The 14,312-nt window shown below is 41.6% G+C and overlaps 1 protein-coding gene across 1 annotated transcript in view; it reads right to left on the bottom strand.

The window, feature by feature from the left end:
- The window catches only part of PTPRO (protein tyrosine phosphatase receptor type O), a 130,397-nt gene that overhangs the window by 21,740 nt on the left and 94,345 nt on the right, over positions 1–14,312 (bottom strand). Inside the window, exons 11-15 of the mRNA XM_056482484.1 lie at positions 9,206–9,357; positions 7,125–7,245; positions 3,717–3,856; positions 1,067–1,199; positions 52–172 (exon numbers count right to left, since the gene is read on the bottom strand). Of these exons, the coding sequence (XP_056338459.1) occupies positions 52–172; positions 1,067–1,199; positions 3,717–3,856; positions 7,125–7,245; positions 9,206–9,357 (667 nt within the window). The remainder of the gene's footprint in view (positions 1–51; positions 173–1,066; positions 1,200–3,716; positions 3,857–7,124; positions 7,246–9,205; positions 9,358–14,312) is intronic.

Here is a 14,312-nt window from a genome sequence, read left to right as displayed (position 1 = left end):
CTGAATATTTTTTTGTTTGTTTGTTTGCAATCAGCATAATTCTGTTCTTACCTGGCCATTTGTAGGTGTTTTCTCCTGAGTACAATGAGAGTGACCAGCAGCAGTCCAATCAGGAGGATACTGAGGATGGCCAGCACGGAGATTACCACCACATTGGGGTTCATCTCAGCCACTGCACACACAGAAAATGACTCCCAGTTATTCAGCTCAGAAGCACTGACATTTTTGCTTTGCTTTTCTCTCAGTTTTGATAATGCTATTTTTTAAAAATTTATCTCAAAGAGCCGGGAGTGTTAGAGAGAAAAAAAATACCACAGGAGATAAAGGGAGAGTTTGAGTAGCTATTGCTCTTAGAAAATTTCCTTGGGGAAATGCCTTCACTCTGGCATTTTTGCTAAACTTTAACATGTTCTGATTTATTATGTTTTTCCTTTTTAGCTGACATTTATAACACAAGGGTAAGGTAATACAAGATACAGATATTCATCATCATCTATGTCTCCAAAGCACATTTCCACTCTGAAGTTGTTCTTCAACAACAATCAATGTTTTTTTCTGCTGCAGAAGCAAAATAATAAGCTGGGGCTTTGTAATATACTGGGTTGAAATTGTTTAATTACTCTGGAAAATGACATGGCCAGGGTTCCTCCCTCAGGAGCCTTTTGGCTGTGACTGCTGAAGATCCTGCAGAGGATTTTCTTCCCTCTTGCTTCTTTGCTGAATGCAAAAAAAACTCCTGAATGTGATTTCCCTCTTGTTTGGTCTTGGCTGAGAAAACATTTTCTCCATAAATATCATCAAGCAGCACCCTGATGTTTAGCACTGACACCACAAATAACACCCTTGACTTCTAAAACCCAGCACAGAACTGAGCCCCTAGTTTGCATTTTTCCAAGTCAAGTGGGGCCTTTTCCAAGGGCATTCCAAAGCTGCTCCCCCCATCCCATCCACATCTGGCAGCCTTTTCATGACACCAACAACCCCTGGGGCCAGCAGCTGTAGAAAGCAAGGGGAAAGAGATGCAGCTGGGTGAGGAAGGGGAAGAAAGCAGGGGAGTGCTGCTTACCCATGGTGGAAACTGCAATGAAAGTGGGGATGCTGGGGCTGCTGTGGCTGAAGGTGGTCACACTGCAGTTGTAGGAAGTGGCAGGGGTCAGGCTGGAAATGGTCACAACATGTGAGGAGACAGTGACAGGTTCCTGCAGACATGGGGAAAAGCACACAGGAGTTTGTAAATGCACAAATCAGTGTTCCACACCTATGACAGGTAAAGCCAGATCTGGTGAGAGAAATCAAAACTGCAGAGGTACCTAGAGCCTGCCCTTGGCAACAGGCAGAGGGTCTGGCAGAAAAGGGGAGAGGGACAGGGGTGAATGCAGCTGCAAGAGCATCCCAGAGCTGCCCAGGGACCCCAGAGCCCTTGGGGAGGAAGGATGTGTGTCACAGAGAGGGCTGGTCAGCACATGCTTGGTAAGGGAAAGAACTGTGACCTCCAGCACACCCCAGAGCTGGGCACAGCTCATGAGCTCTGGGTTCTAAGCCACACAGGCAGCAGGAAAACCAAGTTATTTCTGTTCAAAGAGCAGCCAAGGCAGTCACAACCTCTGCCATGAATGAAATCACAATTCTGATTTGAATGCATGTCATCTCTGCCTCTGGGGCAGCTCCTCTGGGGGTGGAGACCTGTGAACCCTTTGGAGTGGACAAGGTGAAAAACAAAGCTAGAGCAAAGTCTTTTGGTAATAATTATGATCAAACACACTACATCTGTTTTTTTCTAGCTGGAAGAGACTCTACATAACATATTTATACAGTGTGTTAATTATCATGACCCTTGTGAACACTTTTGTGGATTTTAAATGCTGATAGATCAACAAAACAAACACAGCAAGAACAACACATGCATTGACTTAAAGAAAGAGATCCTCAAGTCCCTTGGTTTTCTGGAACAGCAGAACCTGGGGTGGGTTACAGTTGTGAAAACAGAGACACTGAGCCAGTGGTTTAGAAGAGAAAGAAGTTTTATGAATGTACCCACTCCAGGTGGGGAATGCAAGATGCTGTAACAAGTCCCAGACTCTGGATATTTGCAGGAGCCTGGTGTCAGTCATGGCCACATTCTAGCTCCTGTTGCAGAGCAGTTCTGGGGTGCATCATGCAGATGAAATCACATGCACATGAGTGTAAGGGAGGAGACTTTACTGCCTGGGCTGAAAGGAGGAGCCACACTTTGGCTATTGGACTTGGTTGGATGTTTCCATTTTCCCCTCTAGGAAATTTAAATTAGCCAACTCAAATCCAAGGTGTTCTAAATCAGAAAGCTGTTTCTTTTCATTTCACTGATTTAAAGATGCAGGAATGGCACAAAAATGTTCGTGTAATTTGCATGGAAAATCACAAAGAATTTTCACCAGTCTACTTGGAAAGGACCCCTTTTTACAGTTCTGAAAGGAGCCCTTCCCAGTTTTTCATGGAGACAGAAAGGAGAGGGATGAATCTAATGAGGAGTGAGCTGACAATCTCTGTGCATTATCCAGTGCCAGACGTTCCCATCAACAAATGACACACCCCCTGAAACATCTGCCAAGTGAAGCAGTTTTTTCCTCATGTTCTTAAAACAGATCTGCTCTGAACTGAAGTTTCACATTCTCTGGTACTTTCCTTGCCTGATCTCACCACTATTTGGAAGTGATGATAATGATTTCACCACCTTTGCTGCACAGCATGAAAAAGCAGGAATCTAGAAGTGCAACCCAAACTATCCAAAAGATTAAAGTGCATGTAAGCATTTCCTTTTCCTTTAGTCATTGTCTGTCTCAATTTAAAAAGAATATTAAATAATTCAGACAGGTCTTCCATAGGATTGAAGAGTGTGCAAGTCTTTTGTGGTAATCAGTGGTTTAAGCAGGTAATTTTTCACTTCTTTCTGAATGATTCCCCATTAGGTATTGCAGTGCCATGAGAGAATAATCACTGATCAGAGTGATTCATTATGCCATCAGCTAAAGCACAAAGCAAACCTCACATATTGCACAGCACCAAATGCCAAGGAATTAAAACTACCACTGCTCTCTATTTTTCACTGAACAGCATTACTTGTTTAAATACTATGTATTTAAATTGGCCACTGAACCAATTTAAATATATTTAAATATCTATTTAAATATACATATTGAAATATATGGTGCTGTACCTGACTGGACAGAGAGAAAATGAGGTTCATATGTGAGGCTCAGGAGATGGGTCTTGAAGAAAATACCCTGAGATAAAATGCATGAGGGGCAGCCACATTTGCACAAAGATGCTCTTTGAATAGCAAGGAAGCTCCTACTGAACTTCAGTTAACAGATCTCAAAACCAGGAATAAATTCTTCCAGAAATAATTAGATACTGTATCAGAAACCTCATAACATCTATATATGTCTATTTTCCCCATTCCTTAGGAAGCTACCTGACCATTTTTCCCTTCTTGCTCATTGGCATTCCCTTAGTTTTGTGGCCTGTTAATTTTTGCATCAGAATCATTTCCATGTGCAGCCAATGACACTGCTGGATGCACATAGTTTATCTCCAACTAATAATCTCCTCAATAAAGGTCAACCTTCATATTGCAAAACAATGAAAATATTTCAGTATTTGAAGTGCAGCTTTAGTAGTTTAGCTTTTAAAAGTTTGATTCTGGGATGAAGACTGGACACCAAAGAAGAGACACATACCTGGACTTTTGTTTCCTGGCCAGACCCAGCCTGCTGGCAGTAGACTTCAAAGAAATCAGCTACTCCTTCTTCCACCCACAGCAGAGTCACAGAGGTCTGAGTCTTGTTGACAGCAAACAGTGATTTTGGAGGGGCTGGTTCTGGTGTAAGAGAAAAATCTCCTTTCATTAAGCTTATCTTTATGTTTCCAGACAACTGAGAAAAATGAAGAAACTGAAAGCAAAGCCTGATGCCCTTCCAGCTTTCACTTCCTTCAGATAAAGTCTACCAATGTAAACCCTCTCATGATGACAAACTACCACTGTAAAATGGGAAGATGATGAAGTGTGTTGGTTTTTCTTCTCTATTTAAACGTTCTCTGTTTGGACAGATGGATAATTACTTCACTTCCCTTTTCAGCAGATCTCATTTGAGGATGATCAGTGGATTCTATTAATAGAACAATGTTAGTAGGGACTCTTTCAGAGAAGATCACTGTCCACCTGTTAGCAACATATTTGGCTTGAAAAGACTTTTCTTCACAAGCCCTGCCCAGTAGAAGATAAAGAAGCAGCTTTCCAAAACCAAAGGCTGCCTAGGTTCCTTTAATTGCAGCAGAAGGAAATATTTAGCCAATTACCAGTTAAAAAACCACCAAATTGTAATTTATTTTTTTTTTTTTAAATTTCCCCAGATCTCCAAGAGGTCCTCAATTAATTACTTTGATTTTCACTGCTTTTTTTTGCTGGATGAAGCGACAGTAGGCAAACAAATAAAAGAGTATGTCAAGGAGAGGACAACCCTAGAGAGTTGAGGATAGATGATAGGTCTAGGTGATAGATGGAGGCTCTCCTGGGGGTGATGGCATCAGAAATGTGAAATGTGGGTCTGCACTCAGCATCCCTGTCCCCATGTCCAGTGGCCTTGGCTGCTGCCTCCAGGGACATCTCCCTGCCCATGGACCCCTGTGGAGGTCACCCCTCACTGTCACCACACCCAAACCAACCTGGGGAATGGAAAGCACAGAAAAACAGGGAAAATCTTGAGGACCAGGAGAGGAGCAAACAGCCTAAGCAAGCTATTATGAGAGATGCTTTTTCTCCTCAGTGTTATTTAAACACCAATGCTTAATCCTGATTTTTATCCTGATGACTTCACATGATGGGTACTGGCAATCCCTGGCTTTCCACACCTCAGCCCTCCTGGGCTCTTCTGCTTTGCCTTCAGAGACTGTAAAATTTGGGTTGTACATTTCTGAGTTGTTCTGCACGGTTTCAGATCTCCTATTCAGTGGATGTTTAAAGCTGTATTTCTCAAACAATGACCCAATTTTGGGATTCTGACACACTGCATGCAGGGAATAATGCACAAGAACATTCTGGATTAATTTTTTTTTCCTTTCACAAATAATTTGTTATCCTAATTCTGTGAGATGCTGTCATACAAATCTCAGCTCAAGGGACTTGCTCAAGTAGTTATAGACATTCTGGAGACACATCTGATCCTGAAACAATCAGATCTGTGTTCTGGGGTTGGAGTCTGCCCAAGTCATATTGGCATTATGGAAAGAGTTGGGCAGGGACTGAGGCACATTCACGTGTGTCACGGGGCTTGCAGTGCACAAATTGTCTCAGTGACACACAGGAAAGTGTCCCTCTCCCAAAATTACACACATCTGTCTTCTCTTGGGCTCAGAAACACATTCTACCTCTCATTCCAGGTTAAAAAAAAAAAAAAAAAAAAAAAAAAAAAAAAAAAAAAAAAAAAAAAGTCTCAATTAAAATATGAGTTTTGCATTTGGGCAGCTTCCCCAGCTTGATTTTTCTGCAGGTGGAAAGTTGCCAGGATGAAGCAAACATCGTGGAGGGAAGAACATTTGGCAGGAATGCTGAAGTGACTGCCAAGTGCTGAGTTGTCTATCACTTGGAGTCAGTTTCCACTACTGCTAATTACAATTCCTTTTGCTCCCCTCAAAAACAGAGAGAGGGGAAAACCTCTGGCAAAATATCCCCACTTTTGTCTATTCAAAGTTCAAACATCACAAAGGAAAACAAAAATCAAGCTCAATCCAACAAAAAACCCCACTCCCAATTGTCTAGAAGGGATTCATTGGAATGGAATTCATTCCACCTTCTCTTTGTTGTCACTGAAGGGCAAAATACCCATCCAAGTTCAATAATCCATAATAAAAGAACAGGAAGGTACAGCTGTGCTGCAGGTGTTTTGAAATACCACCCTAAAATATTTGGACAATGGTAGCAGGGGGTAACACTCACTGCCCCAACATTCACCCACTCAGTCACTGGAACAAGCACACACAGGGCATGGGGAGCACAGTGGATGTGGTTTGCACAGGGAAAAGAAAACTCATGGAATTTGTCTACCTCTTTCAAATATTGCCTTTGGTAAGAAAACCTGCAAGAACTTCAGATTGTTGTGTCTGTACTGTTTGCCTCAGCACTGTGAGTAAGAATTCTGAGAAACATAAGTGGACAATGGTTGTTTGAAAACCTCTAGTCCAATTAAAAATCATGAAGTCCTTTAAATTCACTTCTCTCACAGTGACTCACAACAGGGTTATTATTCAGGTAGAGAGGATAATCCACTCTGAAATTACAAACTCTTCCTTATCCACCTTCTCTGTGGAGCTAAGGCCTCTAAGTCTGGCACACTTAGGTACCTAGGGCTCAAAAACTCCACATACATCCAGAAGAGAACTAGAATTTCTTAAGGTAAGATGGTGCAGTGCCCAGTCTCCCTCCCAAGAAAGGTATTAGGTAGAAAGTTATATTTAAAACTCTTCCACTAAGGATCTTGAGTTTTCTTTTGCTTCTATGAGTATATTGCACAACTTTCTCTTAAAATGAAGCCACATTCACGAATCTGACTATTTTTATCAAGAGTGCTATCATTAATTTGTATTTAAGTGTAAGTTTTTGGTCTTGAAAGACTTTGCAGATGTTCAGGGAGAGTGGAAAGCAGACCAAGTGGCAGAGAAACATAGAAATAGTCTTGTCAGAAACAGAAAGGTGGCAAGGAAGGTTCTGCTTTTTATTGAGAAGTCCATCTGTGAAGCCTGAGTTGCCATTCTCAAAACCTACATGTGTTCAAGACATTAGGCAAGCAGCTGTGAATTTGACTTGTTCTCTCAGCAAGGCACTAAATGATTTCCACTCTCCCAACTTCTACTGACAGTCAGATTTTGCCACTCTTGCCCCTTTTTAGCAAAATCATTTTAGGAGAGTAGCTTCACACACAGGAATGAGAATCTTCACAGCAAGGTGAGGTGAAAATTACAACTTGGCAAAAGAAATGGGCTCACAGGTAAATAGCTGAAATAAGGAAGGTGCTGCATCTGCTGCCAGAGTTACTTTACAGTCAAAGGAGTGGGATGAGTTAATAATTTATGAACAAGCACTTCTTTCTTACCCAATTTCACAAGTTGGGGCATGGAAGTATTGCTGCCTCTTTCAGTACAAGCAGTCACTGAAAGGTTGTAAATGTCCCCTGGAGGCAAGCTGAGCACTGCAGTCATCACAGTGCGTGTCACCTGGAAAATCAAGAGACACCAGCTGAAACATGGCACAAGCATGCACCTGCCTCACAAAATTCACCAGGTCACCCAAAATACTGCAGAGAGAGTCCTGTGCATCACAGCCTATGTCTTCTGTGTGCTCCAGACTCGTGACATCAGCCAGCCCCCACTGATACCAACCATAAACCACAAGAGCACAATGCAAAATGAAGACAATATTAGGCTGCATTTTCTATGGGACCAGCGAAAATTTAAGGAAAAAAGAAATTCTCCCTCACACCACTGAGAGCATCTGGACTACTCAAGTTGTGTAAAATGCTAAACAAGCCATGGGCTTGAGCCTATTGCAATTTCAGAGGAAGTTAAACCAGGTTAGACACCTTGAGAAGAGCACACAAGCCATGTGTAGGCAAGCCTTTATATATCCTACAGACCTGAAAATTAAATGCATCTGGGCAAGTCTAACACCTCTTGCAGACCTGTTGACTTGACAATAGATCTCTACTTCAATCATCTGCAAGTTCAAAACCAGATCCAAAACTGAGCTGAGTCTCAAGAGACTGAGAATAACTTCTTCCTTTTATTTGAGGGTAACATTCCCATTTCTCCAGAGTCATGGAGAAGGATGCAGAACTCAGAACACACTGTTTGCACAGCACTTCTGGAATATCTATAAAGGGCCCATTCAGCAATCTCATGCTGGTTTCCACAGTCAGTTCTCTGGCTGAAGCTTTCAGGTGCAAGAGGAACTGATGGTTCTGAACAAATACCAGCAGGGCTTTGCACATAATTCTCATCACTTCTCTAAAAACTACCAACTTCTGTGAAGTCTTGGGAAATACACTAGGATGAGGAAGAAAAAGTCAACATCACCTGGCAGTGTTACCTATTTATTTCAATAATGCCACAAGAAAAACAACTATATTAAAAGTCTCAATAAAATCATGATATTATAATATAGTGTGAGTTTTAAAGAAAGCAGTTTCTGAATGTGACTAACAGAGCTTGGGAGAACAGGTACCCCCTGATGCCTGCAAGCATGTACCTATATTTATCCATATGAACAGAACAATAAAAGTTAGCTATAAATAGGTAGGGTTTTGCAGGATTTTCCTAGAGAGTACCCTCTGGAATCCTTTTGTCTTACAAAGAATATAAAGATAAACATTTGTAAAGACATCCCTAAAGCTTTAAAGTTTTATTTATAGATATACTAGATTGGCCATACCCTATACTTTTAATCTTTTGTTTAATCTAAAATTACATATTCAATTTTGGTTTAAATGTATTTAAATTTTCATATTAAATGTTTCTTTTATATTTATTTAATTGGTGATCAATTTGTACTTCTGCTGAAAAGACACTTCCAGTTTTCCAAATGTTCTAGAGAATGTACCCAGAGCACACCTCAGCATCTAGCAAGTTTCCTAAATGCACACAGTCTGGGTGAAATCCTCATCCCATCACTTAGTGGAACTTGTATTCAAACATGAAATGAAGAAAACAAAATTTATGAGGATAAAGTCAGAAAAGAGGAAGTGACAGTACTTGAACAAACTGAAAAAACTCAGCCAGTCCTTTACTCTTTTTATTAATAAATAAAAATGGAAAACACCATACCTGTATATAAGAATACTCTTTATGTTTTACTGTCTGAAGCTGAGAAGTTTTTAAGCTCTTTTTAAATTATATAAATGATCAACACCTTCACTGGATCTCTACAGAAACATTTTTTCCACTGGCTGCTTTGAGAGCTCAAGTCTTTGACACTGGGAAATAACTTCTGCTGGCTTGTTCCAAACTTGCTGGAACTTAGTTAACAAAGTTATCAGAGCTGTCAAAGTTTTTGAGAGTTGTCAACTCAGAAAAACAAACCAACCAAAGAAAAAACCCACCTAAAAGAAAAAAAAAGAAAAAAAAAGAAAAAAAAAGTCTAAAGAAATTAATACCTCCCACCTTCCACACTGATACTTACACTCTTCTTGATTTTTTTCTTTCCTTCTGCAACAACCATCCAGTGCAGCATCCTGGAATGAGAAAGGTCAGGACCATCCCCTCCATAGGTCCAGGTGACATACAAAAGGTGGTTGTAATATTCTACAGAGGTAATTTTGGGTGCCACTGGTGCTGAAGAAAAAAGGCAAGTGTGTTACAGACAGGGTCTAACACAGCTGATTAGTAAATCCAGAGAAAAAATTCTGCCAAAGGATGCTGCTGGCATGAGAATATCACAAAGCTAGCAGGAAAGGATCATTAAAAGCCTCTGCATTTGAGCACTGGCTGAAAGATATGAAAACCATAGTTTAACCTGGGAGATAATCAGAAAAAAAATGCACTTCTTTTTGCAATCTTTCAGTTAAAAAAAAATAAAAATAAGGGCAAATAAAAATAATTTTTAAGTCACATTTGTAAGTTGAATTCAAATTCAAGTTAAAGGCCTCAGATGTTGCTTCACTCTGTTTCTGAACTGTAAAGAAATAATAAATTGTTACTTTGGCAGGTTTTCCATAGGGAAAAAATATCTTTTCACTGAGCTTGCACCTTTCTAGGAGGAAAAGTCCAAACCCTGCAGATTTCCAAAGAACAACTTTTGCATGAGAAGTTATGACCACCTTTGTTCCCAGCGTGGAAGGGAGGAAAAAAGGACTTATATCAGAACCTATTCAGCCTGTTAGGAGGTTTTTTTTTTTGTTCTGGAGCTGCCAGCAAGTCCTTGGCTCTCTGCAGCCCATGAAACACAGTCACTCATGCTGGAAAAGACTTTTAAGACTGCGACCAATTGTTAAGCCAGCACTGCTGTGTCCATCACAAATCATGTTCCTCAGGACATCCACATGTCCTTCCAGCACTGGGACACAGCCACCTTCCCTAGCTGCCTCTCTCATCAGCTGTGACCTGCAGAAAAACAGCCACCTCCAGAATAACTTGTTTCCTCCTAAAATGGGTGTTTGAGAGGAGCATTCCCTCTGGGAGGTGCCTCTCCATTAACTGTGGAAGGAGCACAGCTGGCCAGCTCACCTTGATTGCCTCATTCAAAGCTGCTGGACCCCAAGTGTTAAATTAATAGTGAATGGAGATCCAAAAGTGAAAATCAGTGGTCAGTGAAGATCTCAACTCCCTCCCAAGGAGATGTGAGCAGGATAACCTGGATACAACAGGGGAAGGGATGAGTCTCTGTGCTTGGCTCATTCTGGAGGAGCACAGCAGGGAAAATGTGTGAGCTGGCTGGTCCTGCTCTGCACAAACCCTGCTGTGTCCATGTGCTGGTGCTGAGGCAGGTCAGAGGAGCAGAGCCCTGGATGCCAGCACTGCTGGGACAGGGAATTCCTGGCAGGGAAGGCAGGATGGAGCTCGGCTCTCTTGGAAGCACCACAAGATGTCACTGCTGCTTTCACAAAGGCTCCTTCAGCTCTGGCATTGAGATGCTTGTTAGGGAGCAGATTTACTGAAGTAGCTGCTGAGGAAGGCAGCAAATGCAATGCACAGACAATTTACAGCCATTTAGAAATATTTAGTAAGACTATTCTCCCAAATTCATCTTGAAAATGTCCTTTTATGCTGTTGAGGAGAAGCAATCTGATTTAGTGCAAAATCCTTAAAGCAGTGTTTCTTTTAATTTTTAAAGCTTCCAGTCCACCCCTGTGCATGGATTGTGTATTCCTTGCAGTTTAAGGCTGTGACTGACATGAATCTCATACACAAATAATGATTTCACCCTGCACTCTGTGGTGTGGTTTCATGGCAGTGAATGTCCAGGAGATGCCAAATGAGACCAAGGGCCAGGGCTGGTGTGACCCACTGCCCTAGCACGAGGTTCTGGGGAGCACAGACAGCTGGGGGATGTCACCCTGCTGCTGAGCCAGTCCAAATCAAAGCTGGAAGCACCCAGGGGACCAACAGGCAGCACATGAGGTAGCAGTCACCAGCACCAAACCTGTCCTTCTGCTTCCCCAGAGAGACAACCATCCTCATTGTGAAAAGCAGATGCTGGTGGTCTAAAGAGCCTTTGCTCATGGTTATTTTAAATCCAGCTGTTTACAGCAGGTGGCATTAAAAACCCATTAGTCACCACAGCAGCACCACAGCACCAGAGTTGAGTAAAACAACAGCTGGAACAGCTGCTGCAGGAGCTGAGAGAGCCAGTGCTGCTCCTGATGAGTGTCTTGGATCCCCCAAGTCTCTCCCATGCTGCTGGGGACATCTCATCATTCCAAGTGCTGCAGGTCAGGGCAGCCCCAGCCTTGCTGCAGCCTCCACAGGCCCTGCATTGGGAAATGCCTGCTCTGAGCTTTCTGCAGGCTGCATCCTCAAACTCCCAGCTGAGCCTTCCACTCTGTTTTTGAAACTCCAGGTGTGGAGGTTGGCATCCAGTTACACACAGAAGAGCTGACAGATGGTGTACTGCAAGCCTGCAAAACCTCCACTCCAGTTGCTTTTTTAAATTTAGGGCTTTTTGGGTGGGCTTTATTTTTTGTTTGTTTTAATTCCTGGCAACCTGTGCAGGAGAGCTGGCATTGTTCAAAATGATGTAGAAAGTGAGCAAGTGCTCCATAAAACCACCTGCTGCCTCTCTGAGGGTGAGAAAGAACTTTCAGTCCCCTGATAACTGAAAGCTGTGGAAAGGCAGCACCTACTGGGGACAAACACTCCAAACCTGCAGACAGGACAATTCCACAAGCCTCACAAGTCAGCCTGACTGCAGCTCCTGGGCAAAGTTGAAGAGATTGCAAGTAATAAGGCAATCAGAGGACAGGAGTGCATTTAATGCTCACAATCAGTGCTGACTATCTATTGATAAGTGCAATTTGACCAAATCAGCTTTCTTTGTTAGGACTCTTCACTTAAAATCACAGTGTGATTTTAATACCTAATTTCCATTCAACATTTTTCTCAATCCCCTGAAAGTAAAAGCAGTTGATGAACCATGCAAGGAACATGACAACTGGCAGAGGAGAGCAGGATGTGGACAGGGCTGAGCTTTGAAATATTGCCCCAAGTGCTGGGCCTGCTCAAACAAAGTGAATTTCAAAGTGCCAGGCTTGAAGTTAAGTCTGTTGGGAAATAGCATGTAGACAAGAAATGATAAATTCTGCTAGGAGCCATAAAATAGAAGTAAATCAACACAGACCTGCAGTGTGATGATGCAGGAAATGCAATCATCTAGATGCAAACACAGGAGACCTTTGAATAGGGAGCTGATTGTGCCTCTACAGGAGTATTTAGCAGGCTGGTATTACACTTTTGGTTTTTAGGTATTTTAGTAGAGACAGTAAAAATTATAGAGGCAGAATAGGGAAAAAAAACTAACATGGGAAAATACCAAAAAGTGAGAGCACCTGAGGAGTTCAATGGAAGCAATTCATTAACAGAAAAAAAAAAAACCAAAACCACAAACAAAATTCTGTATGGAGAAAAAAAAAGGCTTTGTGTCCATTCAATCAGTAAGATAAAAGTGCAACAAATATTTTGGACTGGATATTAAAACCAGAAAAATTCAGATCAAAACACAGGGTATAAACCCTTGATAATAAGAGAAATTAACCGTTGATACAACATTCCAGATATTTTAACTAAAGACTGGATTACCTTCTCTAAGAGAGGTTTTGCCAATCACAAATGGATGATTTTTAGAGGTTCATCCATTTGTGATTTTGTCTGCAGCTCCTAGTTAAGAAGTTGATCCATTTTTCATTTAAGAGCAGTGGCAGTTTTTCCTGTCATCATACAGAGATCCAGATTGGTACTAATGACAGATTATAGTTTAGAAAACCCTTAATCTCCCTCATTTCTTCTGCAGGTTTTTGGAGATGCAATACTGAAGTGAGCATCCCAGTGGAACATTTCCACTCTAAAATCCTGAACCTGGTACCCAAATCAGTTGGAAAAGACATTTTTTCCCTCATACAGCAACCAACCAGCTGGAAAATTGCTTCCTTACAGTGCTACAGCAAAGCTGATTGATGCCAAAGGACAACAAATATCCCTGGAGACCCTTCAGGAGGCTTTTCTGATACACTGGAAAGGTGCCAGAATTTGTCAGCAGAGTACCCTGGGATCAGGTATCTCAGCATGGGAGGGTTTGTGGCTTCAGTGGAGCCACAACTTTAACTCTGATGACTTTTCTGCCCTGGTTCTCTGGGGCACAGGCTCTGTATAAATCATTCAAATGGGTCTTATTCAGAAACTTTTTCAGGTACATTCCCCAGCTCCCACCAAAGTCTGGGACTAGGCTAGTGTCTGCTTTGGAGTGAGTGGCTGTTATACCCCGATTTTCCTTGTAATTTATTCCTACAGATGGAAAAAAAAGCAAGTCATACTTCACTGAGTCTCACAGTAAAACTGAATTATTTACTGCCTTCAATCACCTAAATCTCAGCAAGGTGAATTAAACAGCAACACTTAAAAGCAAAATGATTCAATGGAGAACTGACTTTGGGCTAACCATCCTGTTTGCTGGCAAGCTGCTAACAGGGCCTCTCTTTTTTCATGCTGCTCCCTCTATGGCTGATCTGCTGGAAATATTGAAGATTCAAATCCAAAGAATCTGCCAAGAGATGCCAGAGTGTGTTAAATCCATGGCTGGTCCCAAGTGGAAGAGGGAAATCCATGTGGTTTTATCAGCTCACCCATCTCAGTGCTGCACATGTCCTGCTCTGACCTGGGGATTACTGGGGTGGGGGGTCATAAAGGAGGGAAAAATCACTTGGAAATATTGCAGATAAATGAAAAAGTGTTTCACAATATTAAGAAAGCCAAGAATTCAGGTTTACTTATTTACCTATTAATCCTCCATGTGTCAAATATATGGTGAGCAGGATCACTGGCCCTCACTGGAGCCATGCACTCAATTGATGGAGGACTGCAACAGAGCAATCAAGCACTGTGCTTAGCACAGGAAAATTTTATTTATATGTTCGCTTAAAGCAGTCCTCAGAGACTTAAAAATAGAACAATGGAAAACCATACCAAAACCAAACTGAAAAAAACAAACAAACAAAAAAGTAAACCTCACCACTTAGCTGATAAATATTAAATATATTTATTAAATAATATAGTTATTTAATATAAACTATCTGTGGGTA

The sequence above is a fragment of the Oenanthe melanoleuca genome, chromosome 1A (genome assembly GCF_029582105.1).
Source record: "Oenanthe melanoleuca isolate GR-GAL-2019-014 chromosome 1A, OMel1.0, whole genome shotgun sequence".
NCBI classification, from domain to species: domain Eukaryota; kingdom Metazoa; phylum Chordata; class Aves; order Passeriformes; family Muscicapidae; genus Oenanthe; species Oenanthe melanoleuca.
This window is presented reverse-complemented; position numbering and strand designations above follow the sequence as displayed.